The 27,796-nt window shown below is 42.2% G+C and overlaps 2 protein-coding genes across 2 annotated transcripts; one reads left to right on the top strand and one right to left on the bottom strand.

Moving 5' to 3' along the window:
• Window positions 1–4,454: 4,454 nt before the first annotated feature.
• Window positions 4,455–19,346, top strand: caln2 (calneuron 2; the record flags this gene model as incomplete). Its single annotated transcript, XM_079283630.1, has 5 exons — window positions 4,455–4,593; window positions 7,911–8,054; window positions 9,775–9,887; window positions 17,242–17,389; window positions 19,219–19,346. The coding sequence occupies exons 1-5, from the start codon at window positions 4,476–4,478 to the stop codon at window positions 19,344–19,346; spliced, it is 651 nt and encodes a 216-aa protein (XP_079139756.1). The 5' UTR covers window positions 4,455–4,475.
• A 4,708-nt stretch (window positions 19,347–24,054) lies between these two features.
• Window positions 24,055–27,523, bottom strand: sdf2 (stromal cell-derived factor 2). The gene is made up of 3 exons (XM_079283628.1): window positions 27,312–27,523; window positions 26,481–26,677; window positions 24,055–25,316 (listed from the first exon to the last, which is right to left on the bottom strand). Exons 1-3 carry the CDS (start codon window positions 27,493–27,495, stop codon window positions 25,017–25,019), a joined length of 681 nt encoding a protein of 226 aa, XP_079139754.1. The 5' UTR covers window positions 27,496–27,523; the 3' UTR covers window positions 24,055–25,016.
• Between the last annotated feature and the right edge of the window lie 273 nt (window positions 27,524–27,796).

The following is a 27,796-nucleotide window of genomic DNA, read 5'->3' as shown; positions in this document are numbered from 1 at the left end:
TCCGTCTGGGCGAGCTGATATAGGACGAAGATTTGGCACTACCTGCTTCATCCCAAATTCTCAAGATATGACAATAAGAAGTGAGATGTAGAAAACTGATGGAAGTGGGTCTGGGCTTCAGCTAAAACCGACAAAATCTCCCAGCAGCACCACCATCATCCTCCTCATCCTCGTCTAACCAGTGGATGTTTTTTTTTTAATAACTGTCTAAAAAGTGTGGAGCACATGAGACACTGGTGAGTCCCCGAGGCAGGTCCCACACACAGACTGAATGAGTCCATCTTTGGCTGTCGGACGGACTCCTCAAGAGCACAGAACGGATGCAAACAGACTAAACACATCTTTGAAATTCAAAACACCTTCAGCATCTCCGCCGACGGTGTTCTAACCGAGCGGGGTGAACCTGACACCAGGGAACCAGTCGTTTCACAGGCAGGTAGGCTACACTCCGACGACTTATTAGTGTGCCACCTCTGGGTTGGTGCGTTATAGGTGATCAAGTTGATTACCGCGACCGACCGCCCATGCGGCGGTTCCGCTGGCGGTGGCGAAGCCGCGCAGGCGACTGCACCTGTTGTATTCTGTGTAAATGTGAGGGGCGTGCTTGTGCGCGTGCGTGTGTAAATATACCTCTGTATGTGTTGACAGCCTAGATGAGCTGTGCTGTTTTAATGGCTGACAACGTGATGGTGTCTATATTTGCATTCAGTATCCGACTCGGCTATATTTCAACTGCTTCTAAAAATAAATCTATTTCCAGCTGTTTCCGTGCGCCGCGCGCGTCAGTGCGCGCTGCGTGGGTTTGATCGGTGTGATGAGGTGATTATAGGTCCATCACACCCGCGTTATAAGTGTAATTACAGTATAATTGTCTCAGCACGCATATTGGCCGCTCACATATTGTTTGTGATGAACGGCGACATGGCTGCAGTCTAAACCCAGTTGTATTCATTCTAATTGCCAGATGCCCTAAAACTCCACAGCCATAATGCGCGATCGCCAAATCTGTCACCTGCCTCACATTCATCTTCTGATGCCCTGGGGGACGCGCCTGTTGATGGTAACGGATGGAATGTGTTGTGTACGTTGTTCGAATTTACCTGCGTGTATTGGGCAGTGTGGGTGCGAGCATTTTGGAGGGTCGCGCGCATGAGTGTTTTTTTTTATATTTTCATTCTTAGACACCCCATTCTCGGTGCAATGACGGCGACATGTAGCGCCGACTTTGAGCATCAGGCGGTGTGAATTCAGCTACGCTCCCTCCGCTGCAGATGTGTGTGGCAGCTCATGGGTGTCCAACTATTTTCCCGTGGGTTAGGACTCTTTTAACATCCATCAAGCGTTGTTTCAGATCACCTGACGGAAGATCAAGGGCGCACACGTCCACATCTCCTCTGCCTGGGCTGGTGGTCAAGCACCAGAGCTTTCCAATTGGCGCAGCAGCGGGTGGTGGGGTCAGATAGAGCGTGTTGGATGACCCAGGTTGACCTCCGGGAGAAATGGCTGTTGGCGACAAGATGGGCAACCCATCCAGCGCCTCTGTTGAGGAAATGTTTTTAGAGTACTGCCTTGACGGGTAAGAGAGAGACGGCAGTGATCACCGCTGTGAGGCTGTCTTTGCCCAAGGTGACTCCAGGAGGACACTGACAATGTGACATCAGACAGAAAAGATCGCAAGTTATTTGCTTCACATGCATTGTTTTTATGATTGATTTAGCTGCCACTCAATAAGAAGCCATTTCATTGTTACCTTTTGAGGTAACACATGTCTGTCTGTGTACAATTTGTCTGCTGTCCCTTTTTGTTTGGCTTTGTGGTCTATTTGACAAATCACAGAGTTGTAGTTTATACATTTATCCGGTGCTTTAATCAATGTGGTCTGTCATTATATTTAGCAGGCGACAGGGGCCTTATCTCCCAAACTGGAGAAGACGAGGGAGCTAACTGACGTTTTAGTGGCTTGAAGTAAAAAGAGAACAATTTGTTGATTTATCTTGAAGTCCGTCTGGCCAGCCAGCGAATCCCACATCAGACACATCAGTCCTTGGATGACGTTAAATTACACCGTTTTGTTTTGATGGTTAATCTGTGACTGCGACAGTAGTAACCTGTTTCCTTTCATCTGACGAATAAGGCTTGATTCTGTATACTGTTGTCTTGTCCGGGCTACCTGCCTGTGATGGCAGCGCTGTGCATGTGCTGTTGGCGAAAAACACCATTGTGACCTCTCAGCTCTTTTCTGCTTATGCATTCCTCTCCATGGGGACAGACAGAGGGAGGTGAGGAAAAAGCATGATTCTCCTCTCTTCATATTCCCAGCTTTTCACAGTCTGCGCTTCAATTTGTTCTGATCCCCAAACTGCAGACTTGAAACTCGGCCCCCTGGGGTGCAGGTGACCCCACAGTTCAAACACTGTCAGCCAGCCCACTTTCATTTGCTTCTTTTATCCCCTTTGCACTCCCTCCTCCCTCTCTCACCTGTCTGTCTGTCTGTCTGCCTGTCTATCTGCCACTCCTCTTCCTGCTCTCAGCCAGGCAATGAGGCTTATCAGATGGAGGTTTTGTGCTGAAGCTTGTCCTTGTCAGCTCTCATGGCTGTCTCTGTGACAACAGTCTGTGTTTTCACATGTAGAAAAAAACTCTATCCAAAAATATATGGGAGAAAAATATGGAGTGAGTGAAAGAGAGGTAGAAAAAAGATATTGAATCAGTGTGTGACTGAATACGATGTATGTGTATGCGTCTCCGCTGTTTTTGTTTTGCCATGAGTGAGTGGGTGTTTATATCAGTGGAACAATTGTGAGAGCATATGGACTCATTGAATAATTGCTGGATCCTGTTTCATTTGAGGAGCTGAAGAATTTAGGGATTTCAGGTGGCTGTGGCTTTTTTTAACACCAATTAAATGTTCATTTTTCATTGTGACTCGTTTTTAATCTTGCGACGAATGAATTCATATCCATACATGTATCCTCTTTCAACTGCACCACAGATCACTGATACATGTTGTACAAACTTCATACATCATAATATAAACCAACCAGTCTCTTCACACCACCGCCGCCTAAAGGGGAGGAAATAGCAATGGTACATCTCATATAGTACGTACCCGACATCCACTTGGTGAACTTGTCTTACATCCATTCTTGCACTAATGCATCCATAATAATTTAACATGTATCATTCATTACTAATTTCTGCAGAAATACATTCAAAATAATGTGCCCATATATATACATTTACAATACACATGTATAAATCTGCTGTATATATGCCAACACATTAACCAAAAGAGCAACATAAACATACCCCCAACATGTTTACTTTAGCCTCTGCATCTGTACTGCCGGCCTTATCAGTCACAGCTTAAAATAAACAACATATTATTGTCAAGGGAAATATGACAAATTTGTCTCTCGCTTTGTATTATTTTCAGCCATATTTCATATGAACCTGTTGCTTCCTGTCAAATGTTTCTGTCCGTCACTTTAGAATGAACATGTGTGATTTCTTTTTGAGTCAACCTTTCTGTTGTATCATCTGTTTTTTGTTAGAAACAGAAGAAAAAAGGCTCTTGTGTTTTTTACGATTTGTGTTGAAAAACAAGCCGAGGAGAGGAGAGGAGAGGAGAGGAGAGGAGAGGAGAGGAGAGGAGAGGAGAGGACCGGACCGGACCATGTTTCCAGAGAGCGAGACAGTCCCACTTCTATCTCTATCTGTCCTGTCTGGCACTGACACACTCACAAAATGCTCTCGGGATCTCTATCTTGTCCTCACTCTGTAACTTTCTTTCGATCGCTCACCGCAACAGTTCAGCATGTACTATTGGCAGGAATATGAAGCACATCGCCAGTGTCAAATATTACACAGGGGAAGCCCTCAGAGGGGCAACTGTCGTGAATCAAAGCAGCGCTTCGCTCTGATGATACGACGGCAGCGGTTGTGGCTGATTGATGCCCTGTCAAGCCCCGAGGTCTCTTGGTGAGGTGTTAGGTGTCAGTGTGGGGTTAAAGGAAACGTTCGGGAATGACAGGACTTTAGTACTTTTTGTGAACAAAGAACAAGCAAAACAAAGACAGCGAGAGAATGATTGCTATTCAGAGTTCCTGAATGTATTCTGATGGTATTTTATCAGAACAATGAACAACACTGGATTTTTTTTTTGTTGAATCCATTGAATTATAATGTGATTACATCATTTGTCACTGTGATTCTGCCACGAGGAGACAGCGGTTCCTCCCAGGAATGAGAATTAGCAGAGTGGAAGGAACAATGTTCCTCACAGGAGCTTGTGTTTCTAAAAAGGGCTCATGACTGTGCTGGTAGTCAGGTTTTGAATACACATGCACACACTGAGACTCAAATCCCTCTTACCTGTAGTTTTCTCGCTCACGCACACACACACACGCACGCACACACACACACACACATGCAAAGTTTATTTAGATTGTGTGTGTTTACTTTGCAGGGAGAAGATGCCATTCCACCATGTGCGGGCGGGCCTGCTCTATCCAGACAACTATCTGAGCAGCTCCCTGACGGAGGGCAGCGAAGCCTTCCAGCTCAATAGCATCTCCACAGAGGAGCTGGGAGGTGAGTGTGCTTACAGAGCGAGAGAGAGAGAGGGAGAGAGAGGGTGGGAGGTGGTGAGGCTGCCGAGTAGAGTGTGTGAGGTATACTAGCAATTAATGTTTCACTACTGGAACAATGCAGTTACAATGCCTCAATTCTCCCGGGGAACAGTTTTCCATTTAGCCGTTTTGTCAGAGATTGACTGGATGCATTGGTTTCTAATTATGGTGCTTTTGAATGAAAATCAGTCACAGGATGACAGAAATAAGATATATATGACCATGCCTGAAGTAGTGCATTGATATTGTATTTTACATTCAAGTTTTCAATCCATTTTGCGTGGAAATTGCATAGTGCTCAAAAAGATCTGTTTGGTGAATAGATTGTATGAAAATACAACTGCACTTTGACAATTTGAGGTAAAGCACAGCCATGTGTTTTGTCTGTAAACAACCAAAATCATAGGTGAAATCCCCAGTATTGAATGCAGCCTTACACACGTATGTTATTCTATAGTCAATACAAGAGCCCTTAGGTTGGGTTCAATAAAATGTCTCAATATGATTGCATCAAAAAGGAATCGTGTGTTTCTGAAACAACACCCTTCTGATTGAAGGAAAACGATGGTTTATTCCAACATGAGTTCATTTTCGTAGCTCTGGACATTGATTGTATCAGCTATGATAACATTGTACTCCCCAAAGTAATTCCTGAGATCTTGAATGTGGCATCGGGGCTACAAGCATGATCGATTCGACAACAGGCAAGTTGTAAACAAGGTTAGTCCAACTCATCATGAGGAGAAGACAAAGGCGGATAGTGAAATAACAACTCAAACTGTACAGCCAGACTTCATCTTTGACCGACAGTACTTATGATATAATAATAATAATAAAACAGAGTTCACAAAGTCTTTGCCAGTCAAAGCAGCAAAAACAAGGCAATACTTGGCGTAGTTGTGTGCTCCACAGCCTATGGTGTGCACTCACAGTTTTCCTGTGCATTGGCATTCGATTATTAGCAGCATCATTACAGATGTACTCACTTTCAGTGTTACCTCCAAATATAGTGGTAAGCTATCTGTGTTACCCAATAGTAACCAACTGCAGGTTTAGGCTGAAGGATTGTGAAGCATACTGCATGTCATTACATTTAGGTCCTGATTATAGGCTTTGACATAACCTCACATGTTACATTTGCACAAAACAAAGACTTACTCTGCAGTGAGTGAATATGTTTCTTACATGAGTTGCTTTGGAGGGAAATAAATAGCTAACCCTGACACTGAGCACGGGCAAAGAGCATGAGTTTGTGTCTGACTGAGGCTGTTTGTTTGTGGTTATACATGTGGCCTATTGTAGTTTGCTCGAATGAGCTTTGGTATGAAGTACTTTGTTGCATAAATCTTTTAATCCAATGTCCCTTGTGCACAACTCGACTCAACCCAGTTCACTAAAACAGTTACTTTGGTGTCCTGAAAGCAGAGCTTGTACAGTGACTGAAATGTCTCACCATCGTCAGTTTGGTTTGTCAAGGGCAGCCAGAAGGTTAAGATAGTTTGGACCTGTGCAGAGCTATTAGGTAAATTCAATTTGGACTTTTAGACTCCAGACATCATGATGAGGCCTCCAGACATTATATAAGCCCTGTCAACCACAGATCCAAAGCAAACAATTGGACTGTTTGATGTGGACAAAATATCCGTGGCTCTTCATGATCATCAGTTAGCGCAGATAGAAGGCCAGTTAATCACCCCTGTGTTGGATCGGCGCTATCCTTTTCTCTGGTTTTGAGGCGTTTCATCAATCACAGTGAGAACATATACAGTTCTGGGGGGTTGAATTCGTAATACACCGCCGCACACAGGCAGGTACAAACACACACAAAGGTATTGCACTGTAATATGTCCACGACCAGCTCATTCGTACCTGATTGAAAACGTACTCTTCACTGTTGAGCTGCATACAAATACGTCTCACTTTGTTTTGGGAGATTGCACGCTCGCCCGCATTCTCAATCCCTGGCCTCTGATTCTCACTTTATAGAGGCAGTGGCTTGGCCCCCGAGTCTAGTTATCAGCCGTTGGGGATGTTTACAGGCTTATATGGGGGCTGCGACTGAACTTCGGCTCTTACGCAGCTGACAGAGTAAAGACATTGAAGGCAGATCTAAAACTGGCTTATTACACAGAGGAAGGAAGGAGCAGCATGTCAGGACGAGAATATTATTGACACACGGCCTGAGGGAGACAAACTTCATGTACAATGCATTGTTTAAGTTAGAAATAAAGATTCGTCTTGGGAATATTATGATTTAAATTCCTTCATGCAGCATGCTATTACTCTTCTCAGTTGTGTTTCTCTGCAAAGATCTGCACAAATGGTGAATGCAAGCTGAAATGACAGCTTCTCCCGCCCCTGAAGTGTAGAGATCCACAGGAAAATGCTCGCCCGTGCAACGATGCTGAATAAAGACTTGCAAAGTCTGTCCTGTCTCTGCTGTCTTCATAAAGTCGATACATTTGACCACCTCCACCCCAGCCCAAAGCTCCACCTCCGCTCAGAAGGTGCCAACTGATGGGCAGGTAATTAGCCGGAGATTGAGATATTTTCTAAGAAGGTCCTCAGAGGTTTGAGTAATTCTGCTGCACGAACAGATCGATGCCTCATGAGCTGTGTGCGTTTACTGACAATTTCAAGTTAGAAGGAAGCCTTTTATGTGGGTGGAGAGAATCGGAAATGCTCTTGGCAGTGCTGGTGGAGATTGTGCTCTGTCGAGGGATTGATACAGAGCCCTCTGGGTTTGTAAAATTCAATAAGTATATAAAGATGTAAGAAAGACAAGGAAAGAGAGAGAGGGGGGGACTGCAGGGAGGGAGAGCGGGAGATCACCACCTTGACTTGCCTGAGAGAAAGGATGCATCACTTCCAGTTAATGGGAAAGCCTGTAATCAGCACCAGGGAAGCACATTTCAGCACCGTGTACAGACCTGCTACAATCTGTTAATCACTCATCATTTCATTTACATCACCTGATGACTCACTGTTACGATGTGTAAGACTGTAAGCAATTACAACTTGTTCAGATCCCAAAAAAATCCTCAATCCTAAACGGCAAGTAAATCGGTCATTGAAACACATCAGCATTTTCTCCAGAGAGGAAAATAAATGATATGTCAGGCAGGCAGGCAGGCAGGCAGGCAGGCAGGCAGGCAGGCAGGCAGGCAGGCAGGCAGGCAGGCAGGCAGGCAGGCAGGCAGGCAGGCAGGCAGGCAGGCAGGCAGGGAGGCAGGCAGGCAGACAGACAACACAATGATATGTTGTTCGTTTGTCGTGCAGAGATCCGTGAGGCGTTTCGTGTTTTGGATCGTGATGGGAATGGTTTCATCTCCAAACAAGAGCTGGGCATGGCCATGCGCTCCCTGGGTTACATGCCCAGCGAAGTGGAGCTGGCCATCATCATGCAGAGACTGGACATGGATGGTGAGGCACTACATAAGGACACACACACGGGCGCATGCACAGAGCACACAAACACACAGAGTGAACCTTTTCACACAAGTCTGTTCAATATATACTGCATGTATAATGTTTGTTTCAGTTACTGTGTCTGTATTACAATATGATAAATACAAGTAAAAATATTTTCCTTCCATTGAAAGCAAGCCGAATGAATGTTTGCTGTGTTGAATTTCAATGTGCTGGAAATGATCATTGTTAAAAGATGCCAAAAACACACAAGTTAATGCCTCTACTAATTGCTTGAGGCAAAATGAGATATTCTGTGTTACTGTCAAAATGTCCCGGCAAAACAGTTTCTAAACTGCCTTAATAGCAGCAGGTGGACAATTGTCAAAAAGAAATCCTCCTGAAGACAATAAAGAGAGAACCTGCTGCTGCTGCTCCTTAAACTCCAGCTGTGCTTGTAAATCCACAGAGGATTGCAATTACTCCAAGGTAGTCCCCGAATCACAAACAAGCTAGACAATCTTTCATCCGGTTCTTATTTGCCTGCTCTTGATTCACAGCTTGCGGTAAATATCAAAGGTCAAAGCTAAAAGCTTTTTGCTTTTGCCTCCATGAGTCTGACCATGTGAAAGCAGCGCTGCCATTTGTTCTGAGAGGAGACAGTACCTCTTTTAAAATCCTCGACCTCTGACTTCTAACAAAGCACTGAAAGCGGTCGCAGTGCAAAGTCAGTAGACAGAGAACTGATGCTGTTTGTAATAATAATAATGTTGGATTAAAAGGTAACGCTTCATTTTACAGGTCTGCAATTTCCATTTACAAGACATTTCCTACAAAGAACTGTGTAACTTGCCACTAATTGTGGGGGGGGGAAATGAATTTCCTGGAAAGAACAACTAAAATTAAACATCACCTAAATATTATCGAAAACTTAATTCTCCTTACATGTTGAATTGCATGCTTGCCTGTGGTTAGTACCTAGGTTAGTACAGCAGTTCATTATAATTGATTAGAAGTGTACTGATTGAATATTGTCTCTATTTCCCCTGTAATTAGCACCAAATTACATGTTTCATTCAAGAGAAGTTCTTGGAAATGATTCAGAAATTACAGACCCATAAAATAAAGTGGTATCTAACTTCCAATACTAGCACAGCAGCACTGCGACTTGTACAGACTGCATGTAATGCTTCTGATAAGCTGCTTATTGCCAACAATAAATAGAGCATCAGATAACTCTAAAACGGTGGTCACATCAATTTCGGCGATACATCGTACAAGTTGTTTATGCAGTAACTCTGTTGTGGGGAGTATTAATTCCACGGGACGCTGGCTGTTGATTGTTGTCTCAAACAACGTGCAGCATGTAGAATACAAAATGCCAACACAAGTTGTGTCCTTTGAATTTAAAATTGCAAAATGTCACTTCAACACAAAATAAATCTATAAACGCAATCGCTCGCATGCAAACACACATAGGCACGGCTTTGCATAGGTGCACACACCTTATTTGAAAGGTGAATTAGTGCTGATGATGCATGGGTGTTTGTCATGGATGAGGGAACATCCATCTGTTGATCTATCTCAGTGCGCTTTTCTTTGTTTCGGCAAGGGAATAAACTTCAGCATGAAATGCATTATTTAGCTCTTTTCTGCCAGCATTCCTGTCTGTGTTTCTGATTTTCTACTGTCCCTGTGTGTGTGTGTGTGTGTGTGTGTGTGTCTCTCTCTGCAGGGGACGGCCAGGTGGACTTTGAGGAGTTCATGACGATACTGGGGCCCAAACTGCTGTCATCTGACAACAGAGAAGGATTCCTGGGCAACACCATTGACAACATCTTCTGGCAGGTGAAAGACAAAACGTTCTCCTCCTCCCAACGCTGGAGTTTCTCATCACTCACAATCCCCATCACTTATGAGTTACGTCCTTTACGCCTCCTCTTTCTAACTCTGCCTCACCTCTCACTGCGTATGCCAGCAGTCAGGTCAAGTCTTACATCCTTAAGCACAAACTATCGTGTCTGCAGGGACTCTCCAAAGGCACGCACCTACTTAAGTGTAAAAATGCACACACACACACACACACACACACACACACACTCTCTCTCTCAGGCCCCCCACACTGTTCTTTTATTCTCTGACAAAAACAGAGACTTTGTTCTCCTTTCGACTCAGGGCCTTGAGGGAAAAGATACCTGCTGATAATTATAGTGTGTTTCTTTTCGTGAGTATGTGTGTATTTTTTGGGGGTTGGGTGTGTGTTTATCATCCACAGTGTTGCAGAGGGTATTTCCATAATAAAGATATCAGGGATGTGACCCAGTATGAGGAAAGTCTGAGCTTGTGTGCTTTCAAGTGTCCAAACCTGTCTCAGTAATAAGGCTGCAACTCATCTGCATGCTTTTGAACGTTTTTGAAAATTGCTCCTGACAGAAAATGTGCTGCTGTCAAAGTGCTTTTTTTGCCTCTTAGGTAAGACATGCGACAATAATGAAAAGTGCAGGGTTTTGACTGTGTGTTTGTGTGTGTAGAAGGGGGGGGGTGTTGAGTGTGAGGACAGCTGGTGTGTGTCTGTGTGTTTCAGGTTACAAACACATACTGGGCCACATTTACATAGAACAACAAAGAAACAACAACTATCTGTGCCATTCACATGTTGGAAACTTAAGATTTTAACACCGACATAATTTCTTTCTGAATCGTGTGAAATGGAACGCCTTTTATAAATGTGACACATTGCATCTGATGGAGCAAGACGGACTTCAGTGTGCCAGCCAGCAAGGCTGAAGGAGATGAGAATGAGATGAGAATAGAGAGAGACGAGATGGACAATATGCGAGGATGGGGAGGGTGGTGTGGGGGGGTGCCCCACATAACGATACAGGAATATAAAGGAAAATCACAAAGGAGGATCGTCGGAAAGAATGAAAGAAGAGGTATGAGAAGAGCCTGTGATTCATGAAGGTCGCAGACAGTGTTCGTCTCAGGGTTGATTTAAAATGTCCCACAAAGAGGAAGACGGACTAAAAGAAAACAGGAAGAAGAGGGAGGAAAAATGAGAGGCGGAAAGAAGAGAGAAGCAGGATAGGAGAGAGAGGGAGAAATGAAAGCAGAGCGAAAGAATATAGGAAGAGAGAGGAGGAGGGGATGAAATGGTGGGAGGAAGTGTGTCTCTGGGGACGGTGAGAGCAGCGTTTTGTGCGTGTGTGTATTTTGTTTGTCTGTTTATATTTCACAGACCTCAGCGGGAGACAGGAAGAGAGGGAGTGTCGTATTAAAGAGAGAGAGATGGAGGAGAAGGAGGCCCATCGTGGTGGGCCATAATGACTCAGTTCACAGTGTTCAGATAATATCCCCTCACAGTGAGATGTATAATGATTGATTTCTTCGTAGGGACTGGAGTTGGTAGCTTTTGAGTGTAATTACATTTTGTGTGCATTTGTTTGTGGAATACATGTTGTGTGTCAAGGTGATTGTCTCCTGTTGTTTGATTTAGTGTACAGGTGAAATATCTGAAAAACATTTTTGTTTTTCTCTGGCATGGTCTGAATAACAGCTGCTGGGGAGATTTAGATATCTGCTTTGACAAAACTCATTTGTGCTGACGGTTAATGAAAAAGTCAGCATCCTGCCTACCAAATGAAGCTACAGTGCCTACAGATGGAAAACAACAACTATCCTTTGAGCCAATGTTTTCCTGCGGGTTAGGATGAGGGTATTGCTGACCATTAGAAGTCTAATTTCTCCCATTTGCTCCAGTTATATACAGATGTAGCTACTCCAGGACCATGTGACATTACTGGTGTGGTTATCGGTCTAACAAAGCACACTTCTGACCATCAGTGGTGCAGTGAAACACTATTCGACCTTACAAGTGCCCACTTTGAAAACGGTACGTGCTGTAGTGTTTTGTTGTCGATTTATTTTTGATTTTATGCAACTAAAACTACTTGTTTAAAGGAGCAGTTCAACTTTTGATGCTGCGATATGCTTGTTTTTGCCACTGACTCTCAGATTTTTATGATGGAAACGACCCTAAAGAGAAATAAGACTATTTTCTTGATCTTTCACTTGATCCCGTCTGTTTGTTATTGTGTGTCTCGCTTGGAGAATTCTCATTCTAAAATCTGGCATTGCAAGAACATTGTCGAAATCAGCTGAATATTCAGCCGTGACATTGAAAAACTTTTAGACAACAAACTAGCTCGTCTTTCTGCACAAACTCTGACAACACAAGACTCCTCTCTCCAGCTGTCACTTACGTTTCCTTTGTTGTCTTCCGGCGACAGGGCACATGACAATAACAAACAGGAAGTCAAAGGCAAGATTGTGGTCATGTATTGACTCATATTAGTCGATGGGAAGCCATCGAGCTGTTTAACATTCTGAACATGAATATAGCAGCAAATAACTATTTGCCATGTAGATATAGTGGAGTAATGTCTACCTGAGTGGAGAATGAAGTTGCTCTCCCTCTCTGTGTGTTGTAATCCCAGTTTCTCCGTGCTTTGTTGACATACCCGGGCAGGCCAAATGCTTTTAGTTCATGTTAGTGCATGTGAACGTGCCCCACTGGTTAGCTCCCAAGCGCTGCTCTGCGCTACTTTCATACGGCGGTTACAGCTGACAATGCCACCCCTGGTTGGACATTATTAGCTGGTTGTTTGCTCTTTTATATCACTTTTAGCTATGAGCTGCCAGCTCACCGTCGATATGTTGAGAGCTGTTGAGAGGCAATCAAAATACGCCCAATCTCGGTTCCTAGGCACCTTCCAGCACTTCAAAAATCTACAATGTCATTTATTTTGGGTGAGGACAGTCTCTCCAAGCAGCCAATTACTTCCCTTTATCTACTCAGTGTGAAAATAGAATGACAGACTCTTTTAACTTGTGAACATCCAGTCTGCACTCATTTGTGTCAAAAGTCACATTACAAATGTAAAGTTACAGTTTTATCAAGTTAGTTAAATGTTTTATTCGTTTCTTTTTGGTCGACTACCTGTCAGTATTGACGGAAACAGAAACTGAAGAGAAGGATGGAGGAAGCAGAACGAAATAGCCGGACAGTGTGAGACAGAAGCTTGAACTTGAAGGTGCCACCTAACGCTGAGACAGAAAAACAAGACAAAAGGAGTACAGAATAAAAGAAACAATGCTTGCAGGTTGTTACTCTGGGTGACTTGTTAGAGAAGGGTTAGAAGACAAAGCAGGTGGACGACTGGTGAAACAAGCTTGTTCTGTGGGAGGGCAGGAAGGATTAGACGGGAGGGACGGAGTGTAAGCACCTGTTCTTGTGATTGATGTGTCCTCGCTCCTTCAGCATGTCATCGGTCACTGCTCGCGAAGGACGAGATCCTCATTCAGATTTAGGGGGGGGGCCGAATGACTACGTGAGAGAGAGTGGGACATTATCAACAGCTTATTATAATTATCTAGTTTTGTGATTGCATTTTACCTGAACTATCACTTTCAACTGATGCTTTACTGTCACCTGAACGTTTTACACAATCTCAACACTTCATTCGTGTATGTGATTATGTGATTATGTGATTATGTGGCGTAACGTAGCGGTTAAAACCCGCCTCCTCTTGTCGAAGGTGCTCTTGAATGCTCTTGGAAGCAGGCATGCAAAATACATGAAAATGAAAACACTGGTTAGTGGTTGGCCATTAGATTTGAGATGACATGACTGCGGCGTGTTTGGTAAACCCCACAGCTCCACCGAGAGGGTGGTTTCCCAGTAAACTTTGGGTTGTGCCCGACACAGCTAAGATCCACAGTGAAGTTACACACGAGGGAAGATGTTCTGAAGTAGTCGAAAAATAATAAATTGGGTGTAATCGAGACCTGTGGTGAGTCCGTGTCCATCGGGGAAAGCTTCTGTTGTGTGGTATTTATAGTCTCAGAGACCAAGGCACCGATTGGCAGAGTGCTCTCAAGGCACAACACATGAGTATTGTCTTCAAAATTCAAATATCCACCACTGCAGAGAGAAAAGAACAGAGTAGATGATAATGAAGAGCTTTTGATGCTGCTGCAGTGTTTGTTGCATTTAATCACGTTCAATTGTGACTTTTTCTGTTTCTGTTGATCTAATTCTTCTATTATTCGTTTTGCAGTTGACTGTAGCCTCTGCTTTCTTTATTAAAAATAACTTATCTCACCTGCACTTTCATACTAAGATATGTCCCCTCTATGTTTTTGTATTTGTGTACATACAGTTTCCTTTAAGCTAAAGAACTATTGTCCAACGTGAGACAGACGCTTCACTTGAACTTGAACGTGCCAGCTAACCCTGACAGCACTGCTGCGAGACAGAAACACAAGACAAAAGGAGTACAGAATAAAATAAACAATGCTTGCAGGTTGTCACGAGGATTAGACGGGAGGGACGGAGTGTAAGCACCTGTTCTTCTGATTGATGTGTCCTGGCTCCTTCAGTATGTCACCGGTCACTGCTCGCCAAGGACGGAATCCTCATTCAGGGACCGAATGACTCTGTGAGTGAGAGACTGAGTGAGTGAGAGTTGGAGATTATTTCTTGTTTCTCTAAAGCTTATTATTATTTTCTAGTTTTTTGCATTTTATTTTGTCTGACATCACTTTTAATTGTTGCTGCACAATCAGCTGTTATATCTTATCTCAATACCTCATTCATGTTTCTGATTATGTGGCTTGTAACTTTGCGGTTAGCTACCCGCCTCTTCTGCTCGTAGCTGGAAGCCCGGGCGTTTACAGTGACAGGTGATAACCAGCTTCATGATACTGGTTGTCCAGGATGATTTAGGTTCATTTTAGTGAATAAAGTATCCTCGGGACAACAGCTAGTGGTTGGCTGCCAGCCAAGTTCTACAAACTTGTTTTTCTCTCTGTGGCTGTGGATGTCCTTCAGAGACCAGATATCACTCTGTTGGTTGTAACAGGTAGCGGTTCCACTGTGGCCTTTTCCCCAGTCGACAGACAGACAGGAACATTGCACATTCTCCGTGCTCCTGCTCTGAGCTGTCATGTTGTCTGTCCTACGGCTGCAATCCAAAGAGTTGTTACTCCTTTTCTCAGCATCCATTCAACGCAGAGACAGAGCTTTGGCAAGAAGGTGAGCATGCTCAGGCAGCTCAGGCCCTCCAACTACGGCTGCCACTCCCTGTTTCTCTGCCCTGGAGGGCCACACAGGGTTGCATGAGTCAGAGCAGTTAAACATTCAATCAGTATTTTTGTTTCACCGTATAAATTCAAGGTATAATCTAAGTGGAGAGCAGGGCCGTCTTTCAATCAGAGGATCGGCGGTTCTCTGGCTCCGCTAGTCGCATGTCGATGGGTCCTTCAGCTTAACTCCAAAAATTGCTCCCGTAGCTGTGCCTACGGTGTGATAGAATCTGAATTGTAAGTCGCTTTGGATAAAAGCGTCTGCTAAATGATTGTAATGTCAAGAACTTAAACGGACATTTAAAAAACTATCATTAAAATTGTAGGCCCATTTTGAAGATTAATCTGAGATTAAGTTTTTGTCTATTGTTAGTCCATGGACAAACGCAACAATTACATTTTGTCTTTTAACCGTCTTTGCTGAGAAAAGGGTACTTTTGGTTCGATCCAAGTTTTCGAAATTGAGAATAATATTGATGTTAGGCTCTTTTGTATTTTGTTTTTCTATTTACCAAATGGAGTGTTCTGCATGTGACAGAGGGGAGAGTAAACGAAAACACGTTGCATCAAAACCAGAATGATTTAATGAGTGTGTCTGTTTATGTACGAGTGGAATCATTTTTCTGTTGACTGCAATGTCCCAGGTTTGCTGTTATGTTTTGTTTGTGACGTACATGTGTGTGCATCCACAGGCATGTTTTCATCATTACGGTGTAAATCACCTGAAAAAGCAGTATGAATGATTGCAATTAATACACATTTGCAGTGCCTTCTGACTGCATATGCACACATCAGCAGACATGCAAAATACATAAGAAAAACAGACTCAGTATTAAGTTGAATGCATGTATAAAATGTGTGTGTTAACGTAGATGCTGCAATAACATCAGTCACATCAGAACTGTGGAGTATTTCCAGTGGTTGAGCTGTTTTCTTCTGTTTCCGGCCTAATGCTTCACATTTCAACGGACAAATATAAGAGTGGTATCAATCTAATCATCTAACTCGCAGCAAGAGAGCTATGCAGCTCTGCAGCTTTCCCAAAATGTCAAACTATTCCCTTGAATTCAACTGCAAATCTGACCAAGCATTCAAGGTCAAGTTTCAGTCATTTCGGTCAGTACCAATATTGAGGTTCGATGCCCAGTCCTATCAGCTGTTTGTCCTTTGGTAAACAATCTGATCTTTTACCTGCGGCGGTTGAGCATAAAAGATGTTGTTTTAAGGGTTTAGCGAGCATGAAAATACCGTTCCCTCTTGAAATGAACATCTCATCACCATCACAACTCTTTTACGTCTCTACCACAATTTGTCGAGTTCTGTTTTCTCCATCTGTGTCTCCCACTACTTCTTTTGCCTCATTTGCTCTGACCACACCATACTTTCCTATTTTCATCTCACAGTACGTATCTCTGTCTTTCTCTCTCGATATATACGGTAACCCCATTTCTTCCTCTTTGCTTCGCCTGCCTCAGTATGTCCATCTGGGTATCGGGGGGGGGGGGGGGGGGGGGGGTATGGTATTTTGGAAAGGCAGGAAGGACGTGGTGTTTTGGAAAGGCAGACAGGGAATAGGACAGAGGCTAAGATTCATACTTCGAGTCAGGAATTGGTCAGACCCCGTTAATCATTTTTAACACAAATGTGAACACACAACTGAGAATACAACCACTTAAAGGGGCGCACATGTGCCTGTCTGTCCTTTGCCACTGACGCATCCATTAAACCAATTGGGCTTGCATACATTTATTTACCTTTATTAATGCACGCACGCACACACACATACACAGGTTTGCATACTGATTCAGGCACCCAAAAATAGCACCAGTAATGCTAGGCATCATGCTGCCGTTACATTACAACTGACACCTTTCCAACGTTCAAACTGTACCTATAAATTACACATTTAGGCAATAAAACACAAACTCATACATGCCATGAATTTGTGCAGCTTATACATTTCACACCTCATTCTTATCTTCTGTATTTATCTGCCCTCATAAAGCCAGTTTGTGGATGACTGTGTCTCTGCATTGATCGCCTTTTCCCGCTGCAGTTTGACATGCAGCAGATGTCTCTGGATGAGCTGAAGCAGGTGCTGTTCCACGCCTTCCGGGACCACCTGACAATGAAGGACATAGAGAACATCATCATCACCGAGGAGGAGAGCCTCAATGAAAACTACTGCCCTGAGTATGAGGGAGGTGAGGAAGCTGTTCTCGTGGAAACTTTGCTTTTATAAATATATAGGTATATAATATACTTGGAGTTCGCATTAACTAAAAATGACATCCATGGGGCAGATATGTCACTACTTATTGGTTGGGGCAAAATTAAGCAAAATACCCTCCCTACAAGACATCGGCCAACATAGTCACAGCTAGTCTGGCCCTGCAAAGTTCAAACATTCAACTATAAGCAGCTCTAAAGCTCACTGGTGTTATCTCTCGTTTGTTCAATCAGGACACAAACAGAATTGTAGTTACCACGAGTTGTAACTTGTTGGTGACCAGGAGATACAACAGAGGCAGAGGGAAATAGTGAAGAAAAAATATTGTGGAGTGTGACGGCAAGAAGAAAGGTTATGAAAAGTAAGATCGCACAGCAACAGTATGGAAACTTGTTCTGAAGTTTTTGTTCAGTAAGAATAAAGTGGAAAAAACACTTCTTAACTAACACACTTTTAAATGACTTTCTAAGTCATGCTTGGGAATATTCAAGGTGAAATTCTTCATTTTTAATCTGCTGCTCTGTTAACATGAATATCCATCAGAGAGGGTTTCATCTGTAACGGGGGGGGGGGGGTGAGGCTGAGGCATATTGAAAAAAACAGATGTGATATTTAAATGATAAACTATATTAGTCTCAAGGTAATGCATATTTTTGTTATGTTTTAAAGCCAGCGTTTGAGAGACAAAGTGAAACACAAAAGGCATTTTTCTTCAGATGTAAGACCAAGTTATGCTGCTTTGGGGAGAGGAGAGGCAAACACCTGAATCTGACCCTGTGTCAGTTCTGGTGCGGAGCAAGAAATTGCCTTTCTGCTGTGAAACATCCACAAGTAGGCCAAAAGTAAAGACGGATCAAACACGCAAGAAAACCAGGAAAGTCTTAATGAATCCATTGGGTAGTGGCCTACAGTCTCAAGGAAACCTAAAAAGAGACAGCTGGGAGGAAATGGAGAAACTTATCAGAGAAGGGACAGTGAAGGAGGAGATAAGAGGCTAAAGAAGGGATCAGGGAACTGCTGGCTTGGCATTCTCTTTCACAAAGGTTTTGGGGTTGAGAGAAGGAGTTAGTGAGAGGAAACTGTAGAAAGGTGTTGAAAAGATGAGAAGTAGGAAGCTGGAGAGTGAAGAAGGGATGAAGAGGTAAATAGCCTCTCTTGTAAGGCACAGTTGAATTACTCCCTACATTTAATCCTCTTCATCCTCAGCTTCCCTCTTTCATGCGTGCTTCCTTTCCATCTTCTTCCTGTCCGTCGGGACTTCAACACCTTCCACAGTCCCTCTTAAATCCACGACTCAGAGCTCTGAGTTGATTTGTTGATGCAGCGTGTGATGTAACAAACTGAGACAAGGAGGCTGACAGGGAGGACACTTTTGGTGCTTGCTCTTGGACGACACATCTTCCTCTGCTCCTCTTCCTTTTTCTGTTTGTCTTCGGGACTATTTCTAGTGACTTCGTGGAGTCTCTGTTGTTGTTTTTTTACAAATTAAATGAGTGAAATATAACGTGTTACCGGGCTAGCTCTTTCCCTTTGCGCCCAGTCTTTATGCTAAGCTAAGCTAACTGTCTCCCGGCTCTTTCGCCATGTGGTATCGCCCTTGCGCTCTAACTTCCATCAAAAAGCAAAAAGTGTATGTCCTTTAAGGTTGTATTTTATATTTATTGTGTATCATTACATTCCAGTCAATAAACGAATCAATTAATGAACTAATCACCATCACATGAGCGGCACAAACTGGGGATAAAGAATAACAACCACACTCCTGTCTATTATTTCTTTTCTCTTTTCTTTCACTCCCCTCAGTCCATCCCAAGAAGAAGAATCGACAGACGTGTGTCAGAAAAAGCCTGATCTGCGCCTTCGCTATGGCATTCATCATCAGTGTCATGCTCATCGCGGCCAATCAGATGCTGCGGAACGGCATGGAGTAACCAATTGCACTGTGAGCATGGGGAGTGGACAGAACAGCCATGACCTCACATCGTGTCTTTGCAGCCGAAGCAGGACCAGCCACAACCCGAGCACTTCTCTAAACAATCAGTTGAGTTTTTTAAAGTTTAATTTGAACTGACCTTATAGAAGCAGACAACGTGGGTGAAATGAAGAGAAATTAAGGTATTTTTGTTTTGCATTGAAGATGTCATCACGTAGCGTTACTGGACTCACTGGTCACCAGGAACCTGAACTGGAAAATAATTCTGTTTGTATAAAAACTGTGAGAATAAATTGAGGGTATTATTTTGACCGCCCTTTAAACTTGATTTTATAATTACGAAAATGTTTATAAGGTGCTTTGAGTCATTCCTAATTTGGAAATCAAACAGTGGTTATTATGGACAACTGCATATTCACCCGAGAGAAGTAGGGTTAAATGTGAGTGAATGTGGGCGCTGAATGTGGCACAGTATTTAGATGCATAGTAAATCCCTCACACCTCATATTGTGATGTTTTAACATCACTCCTTCTGTGAAACGTCGACATGCTCGATTCAGTCCACTAATCTTGGGGCAGATGAAGTCTTTATGTGTATCTACGAGGAGCACAACTCAACACTCATTGAGGAACCAGTTAAGAATCATCACTGTCCGCCTGTCTCTAAGCCTTGGCATTGATTGATTGATTGATTGATTGATTGATTGATTGATTGATTGATTGATTGATTGATTGGTTGATTGATTGATTGATTGAATGATCCCATGACATTTGTGTGGGTGTGTAAGACAGTACATCATGTCAGCTCAGGCTGTCTGAGAGGTTAAAAATGTATGAAGGCGGAGCTATGGTTTTGGTTATTAGTACCAGATATAGATATATTTCACCTCAGCATCTCATTGTATTGCTGCCCAACTGTGGTAAAATAGGCCGCACAAAAAGCATTCCAGTATATATACTGCCATATCAAACAATACTCTAACTCCCATGGATTTCACTGTATATACATACATAAAGTAGTAGCCTACTGTTTGTGTGGAAAGTATTTTTTTTCTCAAGCAGAGTGTATGAAGGGTAGAAACTAGTGAGATAATTCAGGGATATACAGTAGAGCTTTGACATGCTGTGCGAGCAGCTGTTTTCTTAGAAAAGGTTGCAGTCTAGTGGTTCAAATGAGATCTGCATCCAAACGCTTCAACAGTTTACAAGGTGTTCAGAAGGGAGGAACAACGCCACTGAATTTGAGCTTTTGACATGTGTTGCGTCAGTGTCACTGTAGCGGTTTGGTCTGTGCAGGTGAACATTCACTGTTTTTAATAGCAAATCTACAAATAGTTTCCCCCACAACCCAAATTGTGTCATCGTACCAGTGTGCAGCTCAGGATTGGATGAGAGCGTGGAAGTGACCGCTGCAGTAGCTGTGGTAGTTTCTGGCGTCATAGCTATGTGTTATGGTTTAGACCTGATAGCACTACATTTTTATAAACCATACTGTGGTGAAAATGTTTGGAAAAGACCTTGTAGGAGTTTACAATCATGTTCCTCTTCTTTTGTTATGGATAATAATAACACCCTTTCCCGATGTTGAACATCCTAGTGACACCTGGGAGACAGAGAAACTTCATTGTTTATCTATGTTGGAATAGTATTGTAATTATATGTTCATATTCTGGTATTGTTTTCCAAACATTTCTTGTCATTCAAAGATAAGATTACAATTAAGTTTTTATGAAACACATTTAAAGAATCAGTGGAACACAGTTCATTACGGTGAACATCAGTTCTGTGATTTTATTTGTGATTATTTTGCGCTATTAACAGATATGGTAAACATGTTTTCATTAATGTTGTGACAATTCATTTTACCACATCACCCGGCCCTATGTTGATGCCATCTTTGGAATACACTGTTCGTTCATACGGATTGCAACATTATGTGTCATAACAGCGACATATGTGGATTCCGAAATTGCACGGTGCTCCCGTTGGACCTGATTGGATCAGAGACTGGTTTGGACTTATTACTACCTTTGAAGCCATTATTTGTTCTGATGAAAACCAAACTAGATATTTCAATCACACTGATGTGCAGCCATGTGAGTTTATACGCTGTCCGGGTAAGACGAAATATAAAGGGGAGAGGGCTTTCTCTTGAAATAAAAAATAGCTTTGTAAGATCAAGTATCACAGCAAAAATGTATTATATTGTAAATCAGTATGCATGTTGTTGTTTAGATTTTCACGTCTTTGAAAAACAGGGAAATCCAATTTAATCTTTCTTTGTGGTGGCACTGCCTTGGTTTAAATGTAAGTACGGTATGTACTACTCCCACATATTTGACTTTCCAGTTTATACTGTAACAGCCATTGTTTTCTAATTTCTACCAGCTATTAATCAAATCAGAGTGCAGGAGAGGGCATTTTCATAAATATGCAAATACAATGTCACATCATTATCGTCATCATCTATGTTTCACGTCATGTAGGTTAGAGTCTGTAGGCCTCACTGTGGTTGGTTAAAACTGACATTGGATACAATATATTGTGTGTTTTAGTCACATTAGGTTTTTATTGAATGTTTTCACTGCCTCATAGTCCTGTATAAACTGCTGTATAATGTTTGCTTCACTAATCTTTGTGAGTCAGTTCATGTCTTTGATATTCTCAGCACATTGGCATTTGACCAGCGGGACCATGTTTTCACCTCTGTCCATTAACTTCATGGTCCTTTTGAAACCACCATAGACCAGTTTATCTTTACAACTCTCCAATAATTGTGCCATTCAGACATCCTTGCATGACTATGTAAGGGAACTTATTTGAAAGACCTTTTATCAACACTTTTGAAGTTTACATTATCATACTGTACATCTGTAACAGGACGGAATCAGTTCATGATTTTCATGTTTTTGAAAGTTGCTTTGGAGATTTTGTTTTTACCAAAACATGTTTTTACCTTGTAGATTGTATGGAGATAAAATTAAACACAGATATGTAATACAGCCGTGGCATGCTGCCTCGAAAGGGAGAAAGAAAACAGCAATAGTCGCCATCCGAATGTGTATTTAAAAATGCAAATAACACATTTAATCTGTTTAATCAAAAGAAATATATCCATATATGTTTATGCAATAAAACCTTGTTTTGATAGAAATATAAAGCATCTGTATTTATTTGTGAGAGATGTTTGTAACTAATAACCAAACAATAATACCCAGTACTATAAAAAGATAAAACATTATTACACAAGACTCCAAAGCTACAACTTTTGGCTTTCAATAAGCTGGTGAGCAGGGACATTTTCACTGACTGTTCGTAATTATAAAACGCAGTATTAGGCAGGCTTGTTGCTTCACTTGTCACTTGTTATCAAACTCGCTGGTGCCATTTTGAATACTAACCCTAAAAATAGGATGACAGCACAGCATGGTTTTCACTGAGCGCCCTTTGCTGCAGTCTCCCCATGCAGGTACCAGAGCGCACATAAAGGAGCTGTGAGTCAGAGGAGCAGCCTCTTCATGTGCAGAAAGCTCTCACATCACCTTATATATGCAGGTCGTGTAGCGCTACAAACATAACTGCTTTGAGTGGGTTAACCTTGGCATTTGTGAAAGACATGCGCACAAAGGTTACCCCTCCACCACTGAGGTGTGCATCTTAAAAACACGATGGAGCTGGATGCCATATGTGACGGCTCGAGATCAATTTGGTCATTTTTTTCGACATGTAAAAGGCATCCTATGGAGCAGTGCACACATCAGCCCTGACTCTAAATCGTGATAATTAGGGAGCATTGGTCAAACACAAGTGAGAATAGCCTCAAAGCAAATGCCCTCAAACCCCATTAACTGCCAGATAATGAACCAAAACATTCCATTAAGTGGACAAACAAGGCATTATGCTAAGTTCAATGGGCCAGGCAGACATTAACAGCTTGCCTTACTTGCAAATCCTTTAGTCTGGTTTTATCTTTGTGGGTAAAATGAGGGTGTTGGCTTTCATAAAGTGATTCCAACTTGCTCAATTAATGATCAAGTAAAGGGACACCCGTAAAAAAGAAGCTTTACATTATCCGTCTATCTTCATTACGCTGGTTTTATCTCATAATTCATGTTGGCAAATTGTGCATGCAGGAGAGTCATTGATGACATCAGTGATTCATTACAAGTAATCATGCATGAAGGACCAGCTGAAGAGTTGCCAGATCGTCTCAACTGTCGTGGTAACTGGTGGAAATGTTCCTCTGAACAGAATATAAAACATGAATTCACTGAGAGCATCTGTCTTTCTGTTAAGAGGAAGATTCACACCACAACTTGGCTTTTTGTCGGCAGGATCCTAAGTGAACTACAACTGGTAGTAGATTTGGATCATAAAGACACTGTGTACGTTTTCTGCAATTTGCCCATTCGTTTTGAGATCATCAGACTATGTGATGTTTGTTAATCCCCACAACACTGAGAAGATGTGTTTAAGGACACCTACTCAGGGGGGAAACATCTGTCTTTATCTGAACTTCATTAAGTAGCTCTCGCTCTTCAACAGACCGGCTGGGTGGGAGGGCCGCATTTGCAAATGTGGATCTTATTTATTGCAATAAAACTCCAAAAGGCAGATGCTCTCTTTAAATTAATGTTTTAATTATATTAAGAGGAGAATTTGCACCATAGTAACTAAAGTAAAAAGAAAAGAATCCAATAAAGAAGTCACGTATGCAAAACAATCACTTTAATATGAGGTATTCATTGCATGTCTGTTGCTCACATGAACCTCTCGAACAAAGAGTTGATAGAACACGGATGCATGCACAGACAGCATGAATGTAAAATACTGTACTTTCTCCCAGCACTTAGAAACTGATCAAACCAACAAACAGCATCCAGTTCAATGATGTACACATTGAAAAACACCTCCGAAGGAAAAAACAGCTTATTCTGTCTTGTCAGTTTGTGGTAAATAATTTATATGAAACACTTAATTAGACTTCAAGGAGAAAAAAGTGTAATTTACAAAGGTAACACTGCTTATCTATTGAGTATAATATGGCTTACAAATGCCATAAAAACACAATAAAGTTCTTATGTTTCCAAAAGTTTAAAAGGCTCCGCAGCTTAAACACCTAAAAAGGATAAAGGCACAAGTGTAACAATTTTTTTTTTTTTAAATCCAACAAAGCATAAGACTTACTTGATGAATTAATACTTATCTGCAAAACCTGCCTGCTGTGTTGTGGTGTGACTGATGATGGCAGTTATTTAACAAAAAATAACAGCTGAGAGGGTGTAAAGCGTCAAAACTGTGATAAAAATGTGTTTGTACAGTGAAACAGCATTTTTAATACCTTTATGTCTCCTTGTACCTCTTAAGGCAAACGTTATTTGCGCTCTTGCGTGTAGCTGCTAGATTTTAGCTAGAGGATTCAAGTTGTGTTTCGTAAAACTCAATGAATGCGAGAGGTTGGTATGGATTGATAAGATCAAGTTATTGCACCCTGATCCATGACAGACTTTGGCACAGTCTCCTCAAAAGATGATAGTCAAAAGGTGATGGGAGAGGACAATGAGACAAGAGGTTGCTGGAACATGTGTAATTAGGGACAGAGGTAGGAATACGATGGTAGACAGAGAGGACAATGGGAAGCGACGGAAACAAAGAAGAAAAGTCCTGTTCAGAACTCCGTGTGTAGGTGACTGTAGTCTCGGCTGCCTGCCAGGTTCTCGCTGGGCTTCATAAAGATGCCCTCCATGGCCTTCCACAGGCTGTGCTGGCTGGGGGTCGACATGGCGTGAACTTCCCTCTGACCGTGGATCGGCCGTCCGTACTGCTCCCCTGTCACTGACAGTAGTGCATCAGTGGACTTGTGACGGAAGCGGACGGCCTCCTCGCGCTTCCATACGGATCCCCCACACTGAACCGTCCACTCGTCCAGGTGGTCCCCTTCCCCTTCGTCGCCAAATGCACTCACTTCCTGTGGACAGGAGAGAAAGAGATTAGACGAAATAGAGTAGAGGATGGCGCACCTTGCTTTTGTGACATTTTACATAGATAATACTTGTTTTTATTTCAATCTTCAGCTATCAGCCGACTTCCATTTTTGTACAACAGGAACAGCTTTCACAGACGCCAATATTTACCAGGCTAGATATCCAAACACAGTAAACGTAAAGACATGTTCGGTTTTGTCAAATACTCTCTGGCTTCTTGTTTCTTCCCCAAACGTACAGTTACGTCCACCCTTTAGCCTCCAGTGAAGGGTGTACTAATACTACTGATACGAATGTATCAAACTTCTCGGGTGGATGAGGGAGGCCAGACAGCCTACGTTGTATACGTCATGTGTATGTGGATGAAATCTTCTGTTGTGGAATGTGAAAAACATCATTTGGTACAAGTTCTGGAAACCAGGTTGAGAAACTGCTTACAAATAAAACAACCAGACAAGAATGTCTATTTTCTTCCCATACGCATCTGTAAAGGAACTCCATCACATTGATGCAACAATCCTGAAAATCCCAAAGTGACATAAAGGCGACCTGTTTATTGATTTACAACATATTAGACGGATAGCTTTTAGTCACCAGTCGGGCTCAGATCAGCCGCACAAGCTGGATGTTAAGAGAATAACTACCATGGTGTAAACAGCATACAAAAATGTCTGACAGTTGACAAATTTTCTATAATCGCAAGGGACAAGTCTTCCAACCCTGTTACACTTCAACGACAGTGTTTTCACACTTCCTCAGCATTGGAGAGGGATTTTGTTGACCCGAGGCTGTTTTCCCAGAGAGTCTGGTGAATTTCCTGAAGTGTAAAAAGCTGCTGTCAACTCAGTTCCCCCTCAAAATGTTGGTCTTCACTAAATGTGAGCATCAACATCTTGGTATTTTACATCAATTACTGCATATCAGTAATGTTACTGCAATGAACCGATCAGCGGACTTAACAAGTAGGAGATGAGTAACAATATTAACATTCAACTTTTTGAATTATGCTGGAAATGTCAAACTATTAACTTTAAGACATTAACTTTAAGACATTAACATAACTTCAATCTCTGCAGGCGTTTATGTGGATGATGCTTCACAGAACTTGACACCTCTTCTCTCTCCCATGTACTCCTCACACCACCCACCTGGTTAGAGGACAGCGGGGAGGCGAAGTAGTGGCTGTGCAGGTTACGGCCTGTGTTGACATGGGTGAGACGGATATTCTGCCCGCATTTGACCGGGGTGCCACGATGGCACATGGTGTCCCTTGTCCCACGGACACTCCAGTAGCTGTTACTGTCTTCCACTGTAGTCACCCCTGTTACAGACTGCTGACCGCTACCTGCCACACACACACACACAAGTTCACGCAGTGAGCAGAAGACCAAACTAGGATTTTGACACACAAAAAAATATATATATACAAATATAGTGTAATTAAGGAAGCTTAAGACTCAGTTTGTTCATGATATGAAGGTCTGTAAAGTCACTGACAGTTGAATTGGTGATTGTTGTTTTGGGTTTGACTTTGAACCCGAGGGCTCATGTTGGCAAACAGATTATGGTTAACTTTGAGGGCTACAACATTTCTATATTTGCTGAAAGTTTGGACTTGATATGATTTTGAGGTGCTGCTTAAAATAAAAAGAGAATGTTTTTTTTAGGGAAAAGCCAAACGTTAATCTTGTTCATACATACTGACTTCATGTTCATCCCGTCAGTAAATATTTGCTTTTTAAATATCCCCGAAAAGAGGCTATGTCACCAATATTGAATGTGTACCACTCTTTGACAGTCTGGTTACACATAATGGTGACAGCCTTCATTATATGTCAAATCAACACTGTTAACCTTTGTACATAGAAATCAGTCATTACAATTACAGAGGTGGGCAGCGGTGAATTAAGTTAATGTATATGAAAAACACAAATTATGTTTATTAATGCGTAATAATCGTTTTCTGAGAGGAAACTCACCGGAGCCGTAGCGTACGTCGTGCGAGTGTAGTCTCACATTGTGCTTTGTATTTAACAGTTTAAGGACGGATCCGCATGTCACAAAACCCAGTTCCGTACCAAGTGACAGTCCAAATATACAGGTTAGCAATAATAAAAGAGTTGGTAGAGAGTGTGGAAGAACAGCATGTTCTAAATAACCCATTCCTATTAAATCCAAATACAGCCGCCGATGGCAGTTAAAGATATGTATTTTTTTCGCTACGTCATTAAAGAGGTACCGTATGCCAAGGGGACGCTAGTGAAACAGCGCCCCCTAGTGACTCGGGGTGCTCACTGCATATAACTTACCTCTCGAGTTTTTTTTGGTTTATTTTGGAGTTTATTTCGCGTCACTGTGATATGTTTTTATGTGTATGATAATGTGATAAATATCCTCATTAAATACTAGCAATGGTTATGTTGTGTAACTAGTCTTATTTAGTTGTTTCATTTTGTGTAGAATC

This window comes from Melanostigma gelatinosum (assembly GCF_949748355.1).
Source record: "Melanostigma gelatinosum genome assembly, chromosome: 14".
Taxonomy (NCBI): domain Eukaryota; kingdom Metazoa; phylum Chordata; class Actinopteri; order Perciformes; family Zoarcidae; genus Melanostigma; species Melanostigma gelatinosum.
This window is presented reverse-complemented; position numbering and strand designations above follow the sequence as displayed.

Excerpts from the sequence above, each read along its gene's own strand:
- sdf2 (XM_079283628.1), bottom strand. The coding sequence starts at position 27,495 with ATGGGTTATTTAGAACATGCTGTTCTTCCACACTCTCTACCAACTCTT. Across the intron at positions 26,678-27,311 it reads CGACGTACGCTACGGCTCCG|GTAGCGGTCAGCAGTCTGTA; the intron begins GTGAGTTTCCTC and ends TGTGTGTGGCAG. Across the intron at positions 25,317-26,480 it reads CCCCGCTGTCCTCTAACCAG|GAAGTGAGTGCATTTGGCGA; the intron begins GTGGGTGGTGTG and ends TCCTGTCCACAG.